General features: G+C 29.9%; 2 protein-coding genes and 1 long non-coding RNA gene across 4 annotated transcripts; all 3 read left to right on the forward strand.

The window, feature by feature from the left end:
• LOC114192257 lies at positions 1 to 2,028 on the forward strand. Its single transcript, XM_028081917.1, has 6 exons — positions 1 to 209; positions 365 to 523; positions 645 to 725; positions 1,254 to 1,379; positions 1,479 to 1,544; positions 1,672 to 2,028. Exons 1-6 carry the CDS (start codon positions 110 to 112, stop codon positions 1,752 to 1,754), a joined length of 615 nt encoding a protein of 204 aa, XP_027937718.1. The 5' UTR covers positions 1 to 109; the 3' UTR covers positions 1,755 to 2,028.
• Positions 2,029 to 4,230: 2,202 nt separating this feature from the next.
• LOC114190027 (PITH domain-containing protein At3g04780) lies at positions 4,231 to 6,802 on the forward strand. The gene is made up of 8 exons (XM_028078775.1): positions 4,231 to 4,425; positions 4,519 to 4,605; positions 4,792 to 4,915; positions 5,254 to 5,302; positions 5,396 to 5,453; positions 5,568 to 5,614; positions 5,712 to 5,789; positions 6,247 to 6,802. Exons 1-8 carry the CDS (start codon positions 4,387 to 4,389, stop codon positions 6,293 to 6,295), a joined length of 531 nt encoding a protein of 176 aa, XP_027934576.1. The 5' UTR covers positions 4,231 to 4,386; the 3' UTR covers positions 6,296 to 6,802.
• Positions 6,803 to 17,985: 11,183 nt separating this feature from the next.
• LOC114190772 lies at positions 17,986 to 20,279 on the forward strand. Of its 2 annotated transcripts, XR_003605847.1 has the most exons (4): positions 17,986 to 18,542; positions 18,680 to 18,735; positions 19,093 to 19,234; positions 19,562 to 20,279. It is a non-coding gene; the product is annotated as an uncharacterized LOC114190772 (long non-coding RNA). The 2 variants fall into 2 exon arrangements; XR_003605848.1 differs by lacking the exon at positions 19,562 to 20,279 and having other exon boundaries at positions 17,988 to 18,542; positions 19,093 to 19,498.
• The last annotated feature ends 1,255 nt before the right edge of the window (positions 20,280 to 21,534 follow it).

The following is a 21,534-nucleotide window of genomic DNA, read 5'->3' on the forward strand; positions in this document are numbered from 1 at the left end:
TTATATTTATAAGGACCAAACCCAAATCCTCCTTCCATCATACACCTTCAAACTTCTGATTCTTCTTCTTCTTCTCTCTCTGTTATTGCTTTTGTTATATACCAAACAAATGGGTTCCTACAGGTTTTTTGGCATCATGGCCATGTTTCTTTTTCTGCTGTTTCCCTTCGCTGCCAAAGGGGATAATAATATTACTGATTCTTTTCTTGGTGCATAACTCATCTCTATCTTCGACACAACGAAAAACTTAATCTTATTCTGTTTTATCTATTCATCTAATGCATGAAAACTGCAACGCTACAAAGTGGTGTTAAATTTGTGTATTATGACTTTAACTGTGACATATGGTTATGAAATATTGCAGATAAGGTTTGTGAAGAAGTGGAATGTGGGAAAGGAAGGTGCGTTGTGAATACAAGTTATCCATTAAACTTCATTTGTGAATGCGAATCTGGCTGGACGAGAACTCAAGACGATGATGATAAATATGCCACCAGCTTTCTTCCATGTGTCATTCCCCAATGTAGTTTTTTTCTCTGTTGCTTCCACTTTAAGTAATTTAAACAATTTTACAAATTTTTGTTATTACAGTGTAACGTTTAAAAAACTGGTTTAATGAAAATTGTTGTATATATCTTCTGCAGGTAGCTTGAACTATGGTTGTCAACCAGCACCACCGCCAGTTCCAGAGAAGAGTTTTCCACACAACTTGTCAGCTTTTAATCGTAAGAAACATAATCATTGTTTATAAAACGTTAAATTTTATTTAGCAGTTCAGAAAAATTCATGTCATTAGTGAATTATAATATGATACTCTTTCTATAATGTGATTTGTGTTAGATCTATCGAGGAAATTTCATTAGGGAGATACAACACCCGTAAAATCTGAGTCCAACTATGAGTACTCCTTTTTTATCCTTTTCTGTATCGTCGTTTTTCTTAATAAGAAACACTTATGTGAAATTCTTACTATAAAGACTTTTGATACTAGGACTATACTGCACTTGCAGCCAATTTTAACCATTGGTTACCACTTGTTAGGTTTATAAAGGAGGTTTTACTAGGGAAATACAACAATGAGACCTGAGTCCAACCACATAAGACATTAACATCATTCTCAACCCAAAACCTTAAGACAATGGATTTATGAGTCTTTATTCTTATATAGTACTCTACTTTCTCATTTCTATTCAATTTAAAACTTAGTCTCACATTTCGATTCCTAACACTTTGCAATTAAAAATATACTATAGCTTGCTATTGGGCGTACTGTGGGGAAGGAAAATGCACGCAGAACAGGACACATACATACTCATGTGAATGCAGCACCAATTACTTTAATCTTCTCAACATCTCCGTTTTTCCTTGTTACAGCGAATGTAAGGATTCAAAACCTTTTTTTTCTGGTCGCAGAATGTTAGCAAAAAAGATTACTTAATGATTAAGGAAAATGATTGTTTTATGGTTGTATTTTGAAGGTACTCTTGGATCTGATTGTTCGAAGCTTGGAATAAAAGTTGCAGATTCAACCAGTGGCAGTCAAGGTGAGATTGGACCAATTTTTTGTATTTGCTGACACAATATTTAAAATGGAAAAGAAAAAAAACATTGAAGTTTGTTTGAAGATATGTGAATTCTGAAGTTGTGTTTGTTTTGGTGTTTTTGTCTCAGATAACTCAGGCTCGGTGTTCAGAGGAAGGTTCCATTGGATGATTATGTTGATGATGTCCACGGGTATGGTGATGTGGAGCTAAAGACTGAAAGGGATGCAGAAAATTATTTTGGTCGATAATTGATTTCATTGTTGTTCATCACTCATTGGGGTGTGAATGTGATGACTATTGTTGCTATAGTGTATGTTATACTGTATGCACATACGTAGACAGTACGAATGATTTGTTTTTTGTACAATAAAGGGAGTGAAAATATTTGAACTTTAGAGCTTTTGTAAACTACTAAAACTCCGCCGTTTGTGGATTTTAGGTTTTACATAGTTAATTCTATTACTGCAGTGTTATTGTATAAATATATTATTTTTTTGATAAACTTATAATATATTTTCTCGGTTAAATATGTTTTTCTCACTCTAACTTTAGTGAAATTTGAAAGTAGTTCATCTTCAAAATTTTTGATTAATTTAGTCTTTCACTTTTAAAAATACGTGAATTTAGTTCTATTAACCAAATTTTGTTAGGTTGATATGGCATTTTCAACGTATTTCATGATAGTATTTGAATTGTTTAAACCGTTTGACACATTTTTGTTTCAATATTAACTCAAATATTAAAATACATTTAAAATGTCAAATAAACCTAACAAAAGTTGGTAAGAAGGACTAAATCCACACATTTCTAAAGATGAAATACTAAATTGATATAAAGTTTCAAAGAAAAACTAATTTCAAAATTGACTTAAACTTGAGAGAGCAAAATCATATTTAATCTTATTTTCTCCGACTGCAAATTAACTGTTCTATCATTTTCATGTTTTGAATACATTTTTATGATGATGAACTTGTCCATTCTAATGATATTCATTAAGTTGCAAAAAATGATTAAAAATTATAAGTATGTTAAAAATTTAAACATAAAAGTTATAAATAACTAAAAGCTAAATAACCAAATTATGAAAAATAATTACATGTCAATTGCCAAATTTCTAACATGTAGGAATTAAAATTTAAATTAAGCTAAAATAATATTTCTCTTCTAAGTTTCTTATCTAAAATCCTGTAAGGAGTGAGTCAGTTCAAAACGTGTTTGTTTTATTAATTTAAACTTCTAATATATTTAACTCTCAAAACATATAAAGCCCGTTATATTTAAAAAATAAATAAATCCTTTTCTACAGCATTGAATCATATAAGTCTCGCAATTTAAACGTTAAACGTATGTAAATATTAAAATTTATATTACACAACTGTTTTCGGTTTCATTAAACTAACAAAATTAAAATGAATTTTTAAAATATATAAAATAAGTGAAAAAAAACGTATTTTTAATTATTGATTAAGTTTGTAACAATTTTTGTTTAAAACGTTATAATTTTAAATGATGACGCGTAACGGAATTTTATATGTTTATTAATTAAAATATATTATTTAGAGATAAAAGTTTAAAACATTTTTTAAGTTTAAATACTATTTTATTCTTATTTTGGTCCGTTTATTCAATTTGAAACATTTTTTGTTTGTGTTTATTTTGGTTTTTGTTTTGCTAAGTTATATTCAATTTGGTTGATTTTGTTGAAGTTGTTTAACTTGATAACAACAAAGTCTACAAGTTGGTATTATTTGTATTGATTTAGTTATGATTGTTTGTGTTTTATTTCCATAAGTCTTTACTTTAACTATGTTCAATTTAGTCTCACTTAGAAATATAAAAAAAAAATCCGAATATGTGAGTATATGGGAATAAAACTCGCAATGAGTAAGAAATTGATATTGTAAATGGATACGAGTAATTTTTATATCCGTATGAGCGGATACGAGTATTATAGTATCTGTACTCCTCGTGAATATCCGTACTTTCATACTCGTTATATTCTCATTTAAATTTAAAAAAAAAAACATGATTAAACCATTAAAACATTAATTATGAATGAGTTAATTTTTATAAATTAGTTTAAAAAAATGTTTATATTTTTTGTAATTTGTCATTCAATACTATTCAACTAGGTTATTTGCATGATTTGAAATTTATAAATGTGATGCATTATATTTTGATTTGAAGTTATGGTTAAATTATGTTGTTAAATATTAAATTTTTCTGTTGTAAATATGCATAGATACTCATAAATATTCGTGGATATTATAAAACATGTAAGTACCCACATAACAAATATTCATATAAATATGGATACGGGTACGAAATAAATATTTATCTCACGGATAAAGTACAAAAGAGCTACTACTAATAGCCTTGACATTTCTAATTTCACCCCTACTGATCTATCCTTAATATATGGTTATCAATTTAAACAATATCAACTACTACAAAATTAAATATAATCTAACAAACCAGGAATGATATTGAACATACAAAAAAGAGAGATAAACTTAAACAAACTGGACTAAAATAACATCAAAATAGCATTTAAACCGACTTATATCTAATATTTTTTGCGGAAGAAACCATATTTTTACTTCTTGTTTATTGTTACTCACGAATAAATTTTAATTTTAATTTCTTTCTTCCCTGAAACGATGATTAATATTAATTAATTAAAGATTACAAATTCTGGGGTTTCAGCGTAACCTTATTCGGAGCTGGGTTTGTTTTTGGCCATTGATATTTGATTCCTCTCTCTCACACACTCTCTCTCTCTCTCTCTCTCCCTCTCGTCTTTCTCTTTCTCTTTCTTTCTCTCGCAAAAACCGTATCAGCAATGTCTGGGGAATCAGCCAGCGCTATTCCAAAGGGTCAAGTAAGATTCAAACTCTATCACCATCCTTTTCGATTCGTTCAGAGGAACCACGTTCTGATCTTTTCATTTGTTTTTTTCTTTCTTCTTAATTAGGTTGATCTCTTAGACTTCATAGACTGGTCTGGGGTTGAATGTCTCAATCAAAGTTCCACCCACTCTCTCTCCAATGCTATCAAACAGGTTCGTTAGGTTTCCTTTCTCGTCTTTCTCCCCCTGTTCCTCTTCCTCCATTCTTTATTGTTTTCAATTTATTTCTTTTTCTCTTTATCATATGCAAGTTTTATGCTTTTTCAAAAGGGTCCTTGTTAGTGAAAAGAAGGGTTTTTGGGTTGCCTGCCTTATCTTACTGTGTTTGTTAATAAACAGGGTTATAGAGAAGATGAGGGTTTGCATCTGGAGAGTGATGCAGATGAACAGCTTTTGCTCTATATTCCTTTCACACAAGTTATTAAACTCTACTCCATTGTTATCAAAGGTCCTGAAGATGAAGGTAACACGTTCATAAACTTCAAACTATGTCATTCATTGAATTGAAGACATGGACCCTAAAACTTTTCCTCAGGACTCTGAAATATGCTTTCCTCTCATAGTGGCCAGTGCTTGATAGATTAGATTTAGTCAATTCATGTTAGTTGAGATTTAAATATTGCTCAATAAGATGCCCCTATATATCTGTACTTCTGTTAGGGAACTTGTAGTATATTTTCTGAATTGAGATATGCTAGGGATGATTATTTAGCTTGTATATATGATCTTCACTGATTGCTACTGCACTTTTTTTTTTAAATTTTGTCGTGGTTATAATTGGATTGCATTGTCGTCTTTTAGGCCCCAAGACAGTGAAGTTATTTTCTAACAAGGAGCATATGGGATTTAGGTATAGTTTTTTTCTTTTTTTTTCTGCAAATCTCTGTGTCATAGCAATTTTTTCATGTGATTCAATTAGTTGCTGATTATTTGTTAACGACAGTAATGTCAATGATTTTCCACCAAGTGATGTGGCAAATTTGTCGGAAGAAAACCTTAAGGTAGTTATTCTGTGACTCTTTCTAAGTTCATGATGTTTGCCCTAAAGCAATTTGAAGCTTTCTTTTCCCACACATGTATCTTTAACGTAAAGATTATTCCATTGTCTCTGACAGGGGAAACCAGTACTTTTAAAGTATGTCAAATTCCAAAATGTTCGTAGGTATGCTATTTTCCTGGATTCCTTCCTTTTGAGACGTGCCTCTTGTTTAATCTAATTGACAGAATTGTCCGCTAATTTATATTAATTACTTGATCAGCTTGACAATTTTTATTGAGGACAACCAAACAGGATCAGAGATCACAAAAGTTCAGAAGATTGTGCTACATGGTTCAACGTAAGCTATAAACCATCCTTCTATCAAGTTTGATTACCCATCCTTTCTCATCTACAGCTTTTGGTTTTTTCTGCTATTAGTTCAGAACTATCAAATTTCTTAGTAATTATTTGTTTTGCCTGTTCCCGTAATTTGATTGTGATTTCTCTTATTCATTTTACATCCAGCTATTATATTTAGCATCATCATTGTTAATTGATTTCTGGCAGAAGCAACAATAAGAACTCTACTGGATCCAGATATTCATTTACTTTTAGTTTCAAGTTTTTATCCAAGAAATTACCGTGTCATGCTGTGTTAGAAGCATTTGTGATTTTGGAATCGACCACTTAATTGACTTGAATGTGGATTATACCTTTTTTCGTAGTTTGCAATCTTATATGCTTCTCAAGGGAATGCATTCTGGCTATTTAAAAGTATTGATTTATTATTTTCTGATATTTTACTGTCAATGCAGCGTTGAAACAACGGACATGAAGGGTTTGAAGAAGATTGAGGATCATTAATCCTCGAGGAGATTCAAGTTTTCTCCCAATCCTCCCTTAGAAATTTTGATTGGAAATGTTGTGTTAACTTCGTGAATGATGGTTTATGACTTCTAATGTCTAACTCATTTCAAATAAAACTGATGCAAACTATATCCATATGATTGTGACAATTTGTGTTTGGAAGCAAACATTTAAAGCTGCATGGTTATTTGTTGTGTCTTTGAAACATGAAACTTGGTCGAGGTTAGAATTGCCTTGAACGACTGGATCTGGAAGGAGCTAAACTGCGTTGAAGGTGGCATCCTAATCAGTCATTTAAATCATCACCCTTTACCTGCACCAAACAGGAACATGCCTGTGTTTTCTGTTCACCCTTGTACCATTATTCTATATCAGAATCACTTCAAATAACGGAAGAGTTCTGAATAGTAGGTGGCTCATGTGGCCAATTATCAATATTTGTGACTATATCCTCGCCTGTTATTCATTTTGCAATACAAGTTTTCAATCAGTATTTTTCATAAACCTTGTTGCCAAAGTTGTGTAGTCTCTATTGGCAAAATCAGAATAGCTTAGAAACTGCACTAAGCTGGTTTAACAGGTGCCAGGTTATCTATCTCAATACAATACATCGATTGTGTTGCTTGTAACTGTTTTTTAACCTTCTTAATTTAATATTTAAGTGTCTGTTTCCTAAACAGAAACTTCGCGAGTTTTTTTTAATTGTAGTTGGACCATTTTTGAAGAAACATCACAATTCATTTGATAGTATGTACTAATATTTTATGTGAAAATATAAAGAAGTATTTTGTATTGTCATTGTGTCAAGTCTTATATCAGTAGATTGTTGAAATATCAGGCAAATATGTAAGTCCAAAAAACTTGCATTCTTTGAACAATTCACGTAGTTTGTAAATTTATTTAGGAGGATATTTACTAAACTATTTGGTGAAATTCCACCTACTTAAAGGCCAGAATGATATAATTTTATATTATGTTGTTTTAAGGACAATTTTCAATTCTTTCTTGAGTCATTGATTTTGTTGTACTAAGCATTTGAGATATATATATATATATATATATATATATATATATATATATATATATATATATATATATATATATATTCCCTTCTTTCCAAAAGTTTAATTTTAATTTCAATTATATTTTAATGTGTAATATGTTATATAGTAGAATAAGGTTGGTTGGTCTCTTTTAAATACCAGGTCTTATTTTTGTGAGATTTCATTGAAGAATGTGGTTAAAGAAAGCGACAAAAAGTTGATGAGTATTCAGCAGAAGTTTTAAGTATTTAGAAGAATCTTGTATAAAATTCTCATTCTTTAAAATTCTTTGAATTTGATATAAATAAAACATTTAGATGCGTGATCATTTGGAATCGTTTTAAGTTGAATTTTCCACTCGAAATTCTCGATCCAAACTTACATAGTTGAAAGATAATCTAGCTGTAAAAAGAATAACTAATGTATATTTATTTATTGAAACACGGGATGTCAACGTGATGGGTAGTAGCTTTCCGTATATGTTGGATTCGTTTCGCACTTTGTGTGGGTACTTATATATTTTTTAAAATCCACGGGTATCTATAGGTACCCGCGAGTATTTTAAAAAAAAAAATATTTAATAACAAACCTCAACTATAAATTTAAATAAAAAAATATAATGCATAATATTTATAAATTTTAAACAAAGTACAAATAACTCATTTAAATAGTGTTGAATAATAGTTTATAAATAAATGGAGATTTTAAAAATCAATGGATAAAAAATAATCTATTCAAACTCAATATGTTAATATTTTAATTATTTTTTTATTTTTTTAATTTAAATTATAGTATAACATATACAAGTATCTATGAGTACGAATACTATGGTACCCGTATCCGTTCCCATTATCCGTGGATATTCTTCTTTAATATCTATTTTCTATCTATTACGATTTTTATTCGCAAGTACCCGGAAATAAAGATCTTTTAACATCTCTAACCGTATAATTCAACTAATAATTCCATAAAACGTGAGTTAGCTTATTGTTGGACATTCGGTACATTTAACTAAATCTCAAAAGTTAATCAGTGAAAGGAAAATTATCTAAGTCTTACGAGGAATTTTTTGGTGATATTCCAACAAACACAGGCTGAAACTCGTAATTTTATTGAAGTGACTAAAAGAGAAACAAATCTTATCAGAAGATAACCTCCATAAATCAATCAACTTACCACCAAAGAAAAAGAGAAAACAAACTTGTTAGCATTTTCTAAACAGTTTAAAATCTCCCAACTTGTTAGCATTTTTTGTTTTAAATCCATGTTAGCATTTTTTATTTTAAATCCAATTTACTTGATTGGATATTTTTTTGGATTTTTAAAATCTAAAAGTAATCTACTTAATTATATTTTTTAGATACTTAATTATATTTTTTAGATTTAGAGTTGGTATTGATAGAAGCTCAAGAGAGTAAAAATTGAAAGTATATTGAATTGTAAAATTAAAAAATAGTGAAAATACATTATGTTTGATGAAATATAGATATAATTACGCTGGATGAAATAGTAAGAGTACAAAGTGAATAAGGACATATAAACACGTTAAAAAATATTAAGGCGAGTTAATCCAGCAAATCCTAGGCTTAACAAGCAGGGTGTATCCAGATAGTATAAATAGCATTGTTCAAGAGGTAAGTCACTGATCTCATTTCTTGCATTATTGTTGTTACAGCCAGTAACTAACTTGAGTGTCAGAGTGCCTTTGCAGACTCTTTTGTCGAGATCATCCGGCTATCAGAGAACAAAAATTGTGATTATTAGAAGAGGAAGAATTGTGGTTAATTGAAGAGCACGAAAGGAAATAGACATTGAAACTATACATCTCAACCTAAATAGAACATGAAGAAGAGTACATTTATCATTAATATAAAAACCTTCTTATAAACTAGGGGTGGGCAAAAAATTTAATTTTCTTGATCCAATCCACTTTTGCTCCAATCCACTCCATTTATAATCCATTTTATTAAAAATCTAATCCATTTAAAATCCATTTAATGCATATGGATTCCAATCTAATTTACATTTTATATATCTTATGGATTGGATATCCATTTTATAAATCAAGATTTTTAAATATGGATAATCCAAAAAATCCAATCCAAATTTTCAATTTAAATTTTTAGTTGGGTTAGACTAAAGGTTGAGATGAACTATGCTAAATTCAGACTTGGATGGACCTTGCTCGACGACCTATACAGATCGGACAGGCCCGACAACCATAAGAGGTTGGGCGGGCCTAAAGATATGAACGAGATAGGCGGGCCCGACAAACCGAACGAGTCGATCAGGCCCAATGACCTGATGAGTCACGCGGACCCGAAAACCCGAACGGACCAGGCAGAACCAATGACGAAAACAGGTCAGGCAGCCCAAAGACCCGAACGAGTCAGGCAGGCCCAAAAACCTGAACAGGCCTGACAACCCGAACGGGCCCGAAGACCCGGATGGGCCCGACGACCTGGCGACCCGGACGGGCCCGACGACCCGGATGGGCACGACGACACGAACGGGCCCGACGACCCGAATGGGCCCGACGATCCGGACGGACCTGACGACTTGGACGACCCTGACGGGCCTGGCGACCCGGACGAGCCTGACGACCTACACGGGCCTTACGACCCAGATGGCACGATGACACGAACGAGCCCTACGACCCGGACGGGCCCTACGACCTAGATGGGCTCAACGTCCCAGACGGGCCCTACGACCCGGATGGGCCCGACGACTCAGACGGGCCTGATGACCTTGACGTACCTGACGACCCAGATGGGCCCCACGATTCGAATGTGCCCGACTACCCGATTGGGCCCGACTATTTGGACCTGTCCGTCCGGGTTGTCTAGCCCGTCTGGGTCGTTGGGCCCATTCGGGTCGTCCGACCCGTTCATGTCGTCAAGCCTGTTTGTGTTTTCGGGCCCGTTCGGGTTGTCGAGCCCGTTCGGGTCATCGGGCCCATCTGGGTCGTTCGGGTCGCCGGGCTCGTCTGGATCGTCCGGGTTGTCGGGTCTGTCTGGGTTGTCTGGTCCGTCCGGGTCGTCGATCCCATCCGAGTCATTCGGGCCTTAATGACACAAGTTTTAAGAAATTCAATTTAAATTTCTTTTATTAAAAATGGATTCTGGATTTTAAACTTGATCCAAATATTTGGATTGGATTTAAATCTTGATCCAAATATTTGGATCTGGATTCTAAAAAAATCCAAACTACTTTTGTTAAAAAAATGGATTTGGGTCAAAAATCTAATCCAATTATTTGGATATAAAATGGATGTCCAATCCATGCCACCCCTATTATAAACTCTCAGGCCTTGTGGTATACTCTTTGAAATGTATATATTTACGAATCTTTAATTCATCTAAATTTTGATATTCATTATTATCCAGAGATATCAAACAATTCAATAGTTGAATTATTTAGAAAATAAAGACATGTCTACTCTAAGTAAAAGTATCTCCAATATAAAAGATATTTGCAGTTTCGTTTTAAAAAAGCACTTAAACTTGCATCTTGCATCCTTAACCTAAAATAAATTAGCGTCCAGCATAATACATAGTTTGGAAAGATCCAAGTGTAAAGAAAAAACATTGTTGATCTCTAATTTATGGAGAGGAGGGACCACTCCATTTGCAGAGCAGTAATTGCAGAACATGGCCCCCCCTTATTGTGTCTGCGCTACCTTCCGACAGTCCTATGTATTTAACTTTTGTTTTTTTTTACAACACATGACTTATTTTTATTTTGTATTTCTATGGAGAGATATTGAAAGATAATATAATAGACGTAAACTGTAGGTAAAAATTTGTTGGGTATCTAAATAATAGTACCCTCTTCCCTCCTCAACCACCTCTGTAATCTCTTCCATCTATTTATTCACTCACAAACCAAACCAGACCAATACCAACCTCATTCAAAACCAAGTAAAACCTTAAAATGACGAATCTATCACCAACTTTGACTGATTGTACCAGTTACAGTTTCCTGAATCGGCACTCATGCATCAATACGGTGCGGATAATAGAGGTGAATATATTCCACTCCATGCCGGCGCATCCTAACATCTTCAAGATCACCATTTCCCAATGCTGCCATTGTTTCACTCAACTTTCACCAACTCCTTCACTGCCTCACAAATCAACCAATACTCGCCAATTGAATTAACCAATCATCAAAATTACCAATGAAGAAAAAAATGCAATAAAAGGGAAAAGTTTTGATTGTTTTCATCTTCTTAACTTTTCAAATTAAAAAAATATATATATAGGATCAATGAAAGCAATAAAGTGTTTCGCAGTATAATTTTGGTAATTATCAAATAATAATATTCTGGTCAATCCTTACATAGGCCTGGAAGTGGGATAATGAGTGGTGTGAGAGCGTCTATATTTGTCTGAGTCTAGATTTTCCGTTAGATTTTTATTTTTTTTTGTTCTATCTGAATGTTAAAATTATACTGATCTTGGTCTTTTACAAAAAAATTTAATAGATTTTAAAACATTAAAATAGGTGTTTACCGGTGTATTTTGAAAGTATAGAATAGAAACAAGCCAAAAAAACTAATCATAGAGATCAAATTCTTATTTTTTTATAGTTCTATTTTCCATTTAGAGGCTGTTCTCCTGTGTTGCCGGTTGACAATGAAGGTGAAGGAGACATTAAAGAGTTTCAGTGACCTTAATGTGATGGACTCTTGTTGAATGTAATGTTCTCTGACCAAGTTCTATGATTCAGATGTCAATGTCAGCTTTGATATGCGTGCGGTAAATAATGAGCCCATAGATTCATTTTTGAAACCATGATAATTCATATGGATGTCATATTATTGTTTTCACTGCTATATATCACTCGTTGGAATTGGAACTGAAATTGATAATGATGAATGATGCAAGAATATGTCTTCTCTAAGTTTTTTGTTTTATTTTTTTATCGGTAACAAAAATAAATTTTAAGACTAAATCAAACAAATTTTGCTAAAATTTTAATTTATAATTTTTTGTTAAGTTGGGATTCACTAAATCGATTTATAAAATTATCTTATTTTTATAATTTTTAACATTTATTTTTAAAATGACTGTTATTTTATATTTATTATTCGTCTAATAGAAGGTATATAATTTCTTGTTGAGATTTTTAGGGACTTTTAAAAATAAGAGAGATATGAGATATATGAGAGATATATGTGATATGTCATACGGAGGAACATATCATATATATCTCTTATATATCTCATATCTCTTATATTATCAAAAATCCTAAAAATCCCAACAAGTGGTATCAAGAGTCATTTCATTATTCTTACTGTCAATAAGATGGAAGGAAATATGTCACATGTCGCTATTCCACTCTTTGATTGTGAAAGCTATGATCTATGACCGATAAGGATGCAAACATATCTAGAGGGGCTAAATCTATGAGAAGTCAATGGTTCAGAGTGACTGACCTAATAACCATAACCAAAGGGGTCACCAGTGGCGGAGGATCATTGGGGCAGGGGGTGCCCCCCTCCCCTCCCCCACAATTTTTAATTTTTTATATTATATATATTAATTATTTTTAATTTTTTATATTATATATATTAATTATTTTCAATTTTTTAATTTTTTTATTATATATAACATATAAAAATTGATAAAAATTAAATGAAATATATTTTTATTTATTTTATAAGGCACAATATTTAATGTTAATAAATATTAAAATATAAAATCAAATGTAATAAATAATAAAAATATTTATTAAGATATTTTTTATTTTCTTTCTCATTGTATTTTTCATTTTTCACAAGTTATATTGATTTCACATTTTCACATGTTTTCTTTTCATTTTGAGAAAAAAAAAACAGTTAAATACAAAATTATTCTTTTTTTCTTTCATTTATCATTTGTTCTCTTTCATTTATGAAGACAAAAGGTAACTCTCTCCTATTACTTGATAGTGAAATATTTTTTTAATAGTTAATATTATTTTTTACCTCATGAGCCTTATATTTATTTTTTATTATTATAGGAAAAAAAAATGACTGTACTATGTGTTTTTTCATAATCAGCTTTTAATGAGAATTGATTGTCATTGATTTTTTCTTTTAGTAACTTAATTTTTATTTTTTTAATTAAATTATGATAAATTATTTTTTAATCTTAAACTTAAAAAAGAAATAGGTATATTGACGAAAAATAAAAAAATAGATTTATTTCTTAAAAGTGATAAAAAGAAAGCTATTGGTGAAGATGAAATCAATACAAATTCAATATCTTAACTTTATGTATCCTGAATCATACAAATAATCATATTGTTCTATTAGAGAAACATGTTTTATATTAATATTTTGGAACATGTTTATCTTTACATTGAAAAAGAAATAGTTAAAAATTTTAGTTTTGACTCAATTATGGATGAGTTCAAAAATCTGAAAAACAAAGGACAATTCTTTGTATATGTATGATTTCTTTAGATACACGATTATACTAAATTATGTATACACTTTTATTGTGTTAATGACAATAATTAAATATATAAATTTTGAATTTTGAGTATATTATTTTGGCTCTCCCAACATTATTAGTCAAGATCCGCCACTGGAGGTCACCATACACATGAAGAGAAATATACCATATGAAAAAAAAAACAAGGGACTCATCCTTGAGGGGAGATTATTGAAAATAGTCCAAGTGTAAGTTAAAGTCCCACATTGAGTAGAAAAGACAAAAAGTTAAACACCATTATCTTAGGATTTTGAAGTAAAAGTGATGTCAAATATCTTATATGTGTAATAATAATGTCATATAACCATATAGAACAATAATATTCTCCATAACAATGACTATAACCAAAACATAAGAAGTAATATAAAACCCAACACTTCTCTTGTATTATAGTTGATCTTTTCAATTATGTTTGTATCGCGAGTTTCTGTACATGAGCAGGAAGGTATAAATTTTAGTATGCTTCTGAAGTTGGTTTGATTTAACGTAGAAGTATTATTGTGAGGAAAAAGTGATGATTTTATTGTGAGTTTTGAATTCTAGGTATCTTATAGTTAATAAATACGCATTGATTTGTGTTCATTTCAAGCAACAACCAAGAATGTCAGAAGTGGAAAAATGTAAGTGCGAAAACGGTAGCATGTCAGCAGATGTTCGGCAATTTAAGGACCCCTTTCATCAAATATCATAAATGCTTGCTATAATTTCATGCCAAGAGTTTTCTCAATGCATAAACACTGCACATTTATAATCTCACCAACTAATTTGCATTAATTTTTCCCCCGTTCTTTTAATGCTCTTTCAAACCATAATTTATTAAGAAAATAACTTTGAAAATAAAATGGTTTTCAAACTACATTTGTGTTTGGGGTCTATAACAAGAAGATATTATATTAAACTTTCAAAATATCTACTTTACTCTTTATGAAAAAATCAATATACAAAAATTATTGATAAAAAAATCTTTTAGATTAAAAAGATATTAACACATCTATTTATTCACAATTAACACATATCCTCTGTTTTTTTTTTTTTTGTAATTTGAAATTTTAGTAATAGTTTTTTTTAGTGTTTAGGTCGGATATCTTATGTTGAATAAGCTAATACGAGACTTTCAAATACAACGAAAGAAGATAGTAATTTTATTAAAATAATTTTTAATTATTCAAGAGTTTAATATTAATCATTAAACCTTATATATAAGATGATGCATTTCATTATATATATATATATATATATATATATATATATATATATATATATATATATATGTATATATACATATGTATGTATATATACATATGTACATATATGTATATATACATATATATCTATATATACATATATATATATACATATATATGTATGTATATATATATATATATATATATATATATATATATATATATATATATATATATATATATATATATATATATATATATATATATATATATATATATATTATCAATCTCATAAAAAGTTATTTAAGTTTGGACAATGATATTTTTTGACAACTTTCTCTTATAACCTAAGTTGGTATCTTCTAAGTGGTTTTAAAATACATAAAAATAACAAAATAACAAAATTGATAGCCATTTAGAAGATGTAACTTCTGATTGTAAGAAAAAGTTGTCCAAATTTAATTGTTAAAAAATTATTTTCCTTTAAGTTTTATGTAACTTCTCTTCTAATCAATCCTCTATTTTAGCCAAAATAAAAACATATTCCAAAAACTACATGTTAAGCATATTTTTATACTAAAAAATCTAGAACAAATGATGATATTTAAAAAATGTTAAATATATAACAAAACATTAGAAAATATCATAAAAGAAAAAAAAAGATAATCAGGCAATAAAATAATAACAATTTTCATTAATTTGGGACATTTATTCACTTAGGGCATAACTACAACATCAGATATTGGAACGAAAATAAAAGAAAAGAATCTTTAATTTTTTATCTCACCAGCTAATCTCAATTATAAATATTTATGGATTAAAAATAAGGATCAAAGTGTGGGAAATATTTTAATATAATTTAAAAAAACATGTAACTAAAATATTATTCTATGGTTATTAATGTTTTGATGGACTTTTAATTTCATGGATAGATGTTATTTATGGTTAACTATTATATTTTTATTATTAATTAATATTTTATTTAATCAAACTTATTATAATCGATTTTTAAATCTTTCTTTCACCTATAAATACATACATTCATGAATGAGAATAGATACAAACAAAAACACTGGAGCTCATACAAAAGTGTTTTGTATTCTTTTCTAACTTATCTTTTAAGATATGAGTATTCATAAGGTTCAGAGAGTATTTCCTCTACTCGATTGATTATGTGATGAGACATTGTATCTAAGGAGATAAGTGCATATGACTTTTCTCTTGCCTGTCTTAATCCATGATATTTCTATTCATTTTTCTTATTTATTTATTATCTATTATTATTATTATAATAATTATTGGTTCTGATTAATATTCTTTTATTCGTATATATAGTATTATTATTGTTCTAATAATTATTATTATACTATTTATATTTTTATTATTAGTAATATTATTTGATTATTCATTTTCCAACAAAGAATTAGATGAGAATTTTGATTAAAGATAAGATAAAAATCCTTTCCGTAGTGTGTTGAATATTTTTATCTAAAAATAGAAGAGTAAAAAGTAATCGAAAAATGATTTGAATTAATTAAATGTTAAAGATTGAAAACCTTAAAACACATGTAATGCAACTACCATAGGGTGTAGAGTGGTCGCAGCAGACTGGGTAGCACATTACTCTGTTTCTTTGTCTCACTTCAAAATGTTTTATCTTCGTGGGCGGGACAATTTGGTATTGGGGGTGACTACTAGTTTGGGGGGAATACTTTAATCACAATCAATTCTCAAACTTTTCATCATGCCCCGTTTCATATCACATTCCATAAAAATAAGAAAATTAAAAAATTAAAAAATTAAAATAAGGAACTAACAACTAAAATTTCTCAATAAAAAAAAATATAAATTCAGGGACAGTATCATGTTTAACCACCCAAACCAAGCTCTTTTTTATAATTGTAGCAGCATGTGCACAACATTGGGTTCAGTACCATTCCAACAACTCTGATAATTACCACTTTATGGAGACCAATTTCATCATATATCTGGGACAAGTAAAAACCGGATTCTACTCTGCAAACTCCTTTTCTTGGGTTCACAAAAATTAATAACCACTTCTTTCGTATCCTCAACTCAGTACACCCTCACAAATTAATGCTAAACTTTAATAACCCAACAAATTGTTCTTGTTAGAAAAATGAACAAAAAGTGTGTGCGCGTGTGTATGGAATCAGCTTGCTTTCATTTCATCCCAAGAGAATTCTGTGTCCACATGAATCTAGGAAGAAAGAAAAAAGAAGCTCACCTAATTTATCATCATACGATGTTTAATTAAGAGATTAAGTTGAGTGGGAGTTTAGGTAGAAAGGTTAAGGCAAAAGCTATGACGTCCCTTTTTCGTAAAGAAGAGAAAGGGTATTAATGAGAAACATGGAGTTTAATGATGCAGAGCAAAGAGAAAAGTTGTGAAAATGTTGGTTTTGTGTGATTGTGGTTAGAGGAATGAATCGCAACCGTGCAAATTGCAAAAAATGGTCCCCTAGATACTCATTGTTCCCATACTCTATTTGGTTCATTCTAACTGATGCCTACCTTACATACAACACAGACAATATGAGAAAAAGCATGAAAGCTTCATCCAACAAAAGTTTTAAAAGGCCGTTGAGAGATATATGGAAACTCTCGCTCGCTAGAGTGTGTCTGCATGTGGTGGCGTGAGCGTGATATTATTAAATTCGTTTCAACCATAGGACCACATGCACACATCTTTCTCCTTCTTTTACTTTTCATCATCTTCTAAATGCTTTCTGCTTTCGCTTCCCCTTCCTTAATTCAACTCCCATCTTACCAAAATCGCCAACACCCCGTGATTAATGGACACTCTTCTCTTCAACCCCTACATCCCTTTCATCCCAACTTTTCAACTCCCCAGACCATCAATTTGGAACAATTCCATGTTTTTCTCAAAAGGAACTCCATCAAAATTTCAAAAATATATGCTGCTGTAACACGTTAAATAAATCCCAGGCCCCGAAATAACACAAAAATACAAATTAAGAAAAAAGAAAGAAAGACAGTGATCTATCTTTGTCATATGAGACAAAAAAGATGACAGTGGAAACAGCAAAACTAGCTACTTAGAACCGGAGATGGTCCAAAATGTAGCCTAATAAAAAACGTACAAAAGAGGGAGACAAAAAATTAAAAAGGAACCACATACTTTTATTATGCTTTTGCTAGCTATACGTTTGCCATCTTCCCATCGCTCTTATCTCTACGCAATCCTCAACCTTGGAGAAACCACGAACAACAACACAAGATCTGTGTATATATATACACACATATACATGCATATATAGCCTCACAATAACTATACATATCAAGACTCTATGGAGGCCGCCATGGATTATATATTTTTACACCCTCTTATCGTGCACCTGCAGCAGTTGAAGCTGCCAGCATGATCTGAGTTTACCTTCTTTAACGGTAAGAACAGATCATGTGGCTGCTTCACCTGTTGAACGGAAGCATATACAAACCCTAATTCGCTTTCTCATCCTCCTCTTCGTATCTTCATACAACCCTAGAAAAGGTTTCTTCAATTTATGCATACGATTATATATTCATTGTTGCTTTTTCTGTCTTCTACTTTTTCTGGATGGCTCAATTCCTGTTCTTGTGTGTTGGCTAAATCTGAAGATTGTATTCGAATCGGCTTCATTCTTGCAGAAAAGAAACAAGAGAGGATGGTGGCATGTGTTCAAGTGACAGTAAGGCGTTATTCGGTGCGTCTTCCTATGATTTTAGTTGTTCATTTCTCACTTGCATATGCAATTATGCGTTGGTTTTTCATTTGTTTACTGATCTTATATATACTCATCGGTACTTCTAAATTGTATATACATATTCGACTGGTTATGATTAGGAGTTCCCAACTTCCAGATCTACAACCACTGAATATAGATGTGCACAATTAGACATTAATTGGTTTAATTGCTTTTCTCCTCTCAAAGTAAATCTATTTCACCTTCACTCCATCAATGAATTCAGATCCTTGTTTCATAATCATGGATTGTGCTTACACAATCAAGGTGCTAATTGAATTCGTTGCGTTGATTTTCTCTCTGGTTGATGATATATAGTGGAAATCATTATGCTGCGGAATGGGATGAAAACTGCATGTGTTTTCCTTTAACAGATCAACTAAAGTCAACCTTGTGATCTAGTTCTTACCGATATATAAATGGAATCAACTTGTTGGCCAACTAAGACTTCATTCAGAGGGTTAGTATCTTATATAATTTCACTTCATATTTTTCTCTGCAAAAGTATTTGATGAAAGTCGTCTAAAACCTACCGGGTAAAACTAAATAATGACGATTATATTATATTATGACTTCTATTTTATTTAGTTACTCTCATTTTTTATTTTTTTGACATAATTTAGTGTGTATCAATTAATGTATTATTATTTTTGTTAGAATCAATAATGTACGGTAAATCACGTGTAGAGTAAAAGATGAAATCAAATTATAATTTTTTACTAAATAAATGTGTGAATCACGTCTATTTTCTCTCACCTCAGTGTTATTTTTCTTTTTTCAAAATTAGAAAATTGTAAAGTGAACCGCAATTGACAGATACGGTGTATCAAATAAAAAGGCAGAACGAACATATCTCTGGGAAGATCCGTATGTATATGTAAATCTATGACATAACACTTTTAAATTTCCTGACTTGATAGATTCTTACACAAAATGCACGCTATCTATATGGATATTGAACATGTGCATACATGATATGGAAGTTAATTAAGTTAATTCATTGCTAAACACTTCCATTGCTGAAATCAAAGCTTTTGGGGGAGAAGTTGCATATATCGTGCTTTTTAGATTAATTCACAAGAGGTTTTCCTCTGTTGTTCAATTTTTCTAAGTTAAAATGTTGACTATATTAAATTTATTTAGTTGAAATCATTTATGAATTATTAAGGTACTGAATTATATTAAAGTTAAATAAGAAGTTTAATTATCATCTTTTCTTACCTTTTTTATATATGTTATTGGAAAATTTGCTCAAATATCACTGATCATACCTTTTATATATACATGTGTGTGTGGACCAAAATTGTGGGAATAAATGATGATTTTACAAAGAAAAATAAATAAAGTAAAATAAAATAGTTTCTTTGGTCTTGTTGGCTGACTTGAATTTCTTCCATGTGAAGGAAAAATCTTGCTTTCATTATTTCCCTATCCCTCTCACCGGTGAGGTGGGCCAAGACTTTATTATATCGATTAGAGAAATTTATCCTTTCATATAAATTAATAAAAGTATTTGCCATAATGTTAAATTACAAGAGAACAAAAAAGAGAAGTAATCATAGTCATTATTTATATGAAATTAATTAATTTGATTATGATCATTATAACATCATATTCTTACTTATTTTATTAAAGAAAATAAAATCCGTACCAAATTGGTTACAGTAATTTTGATTCTTAATTTCATTTACATTTTTATTTTCTAAATTTAAATTTCAACAATTTTTTTAGCTTATATTGGTTCAATTTTATCAATTGCTTTTTCTTTTCAATAGTAAGTCATAGAAAATAGGTTAAGAGTAAAAAATAATTATAAATGATATTCATATATTTTATTATTAAAAAGTCAAAATTATAAACAGAATTTTATTTTATAAAAACGTTAAAACTTTTTACTTTAAACATCTTCTACCTTTTCTCTCATATTATAATCTCTCTTCTCATCTTTTGAAAGAAAATCCTATTTTAGGATTTTTAATGTCAAGAGTAAACAAATGTGTACCATCATATTTGTTTATGTAACCAGTGTTAGAATTAATTGATAAATTAATTAAATATGTGACTTATGTGAAATATAACGACGACAAATGTCACTTGATAAAATATACGGACCATTACAATATAAGTAAATCTTCGATACCAATTTTAGAAACAAAAAATAGTTAATCATTATAGTGACCAATTTAAATATTAATTTATAAAATAAAAAATTATTGGTTACTAAAATAGATACTATTATAAATAAAAAATTCTAATTGGTCATTAATTAATTAGAGACTAATTTATAATTTTTAGTAACTAATTTTTTTGGTAGTTAAAATCATGGTACTTAATTTTAAAGATTGATTATAATTTTGTATCCATAATAATGATTATTTTAATAACAACAAATTTTTAGTTTTATAAATTGGTATATAAACTAGTCACTGTATTATTAATAATTATTGGTCACTAAAATTTGTGAACATTTAAAAAGTTTTCTTTCCTATTTTAGTTATAATGTTAAATCATAATAAAAATAAAATAAAAAAACTTATAGTATTAGGTCCAAGGCCGATTAAAATAACTATAATCGTATACCTCAATACGTATTTATTACATATTTAAAGCATAGTTTACTTCTTAAAAAATTGTTTATTATAAAATTTAATTATAATATGGTTTATTCTAAAATGTATTTATTTAGTTATTTTAATTATTTATATAATCAGTCATCTTAAGTTTACAGGGATAATAATGAGTTACTCTATTAACCATTGT

The sequence above is a fragment of the Vigna unguiculata genome, chromosome 7 (genome assembly GCF_004118075.2).
Source record: "Vigna unguiculata cultivar IT97K-499-35 chromosome 7, ASM411807v1, whole genome shotgun sequence".
Lineage (NCBI taxonomy): Eukaryota > Viridiplantae > Streptophyta > Magnoliopsida > Fabales > Fabaceae > Vigna > Vigna unguiculata.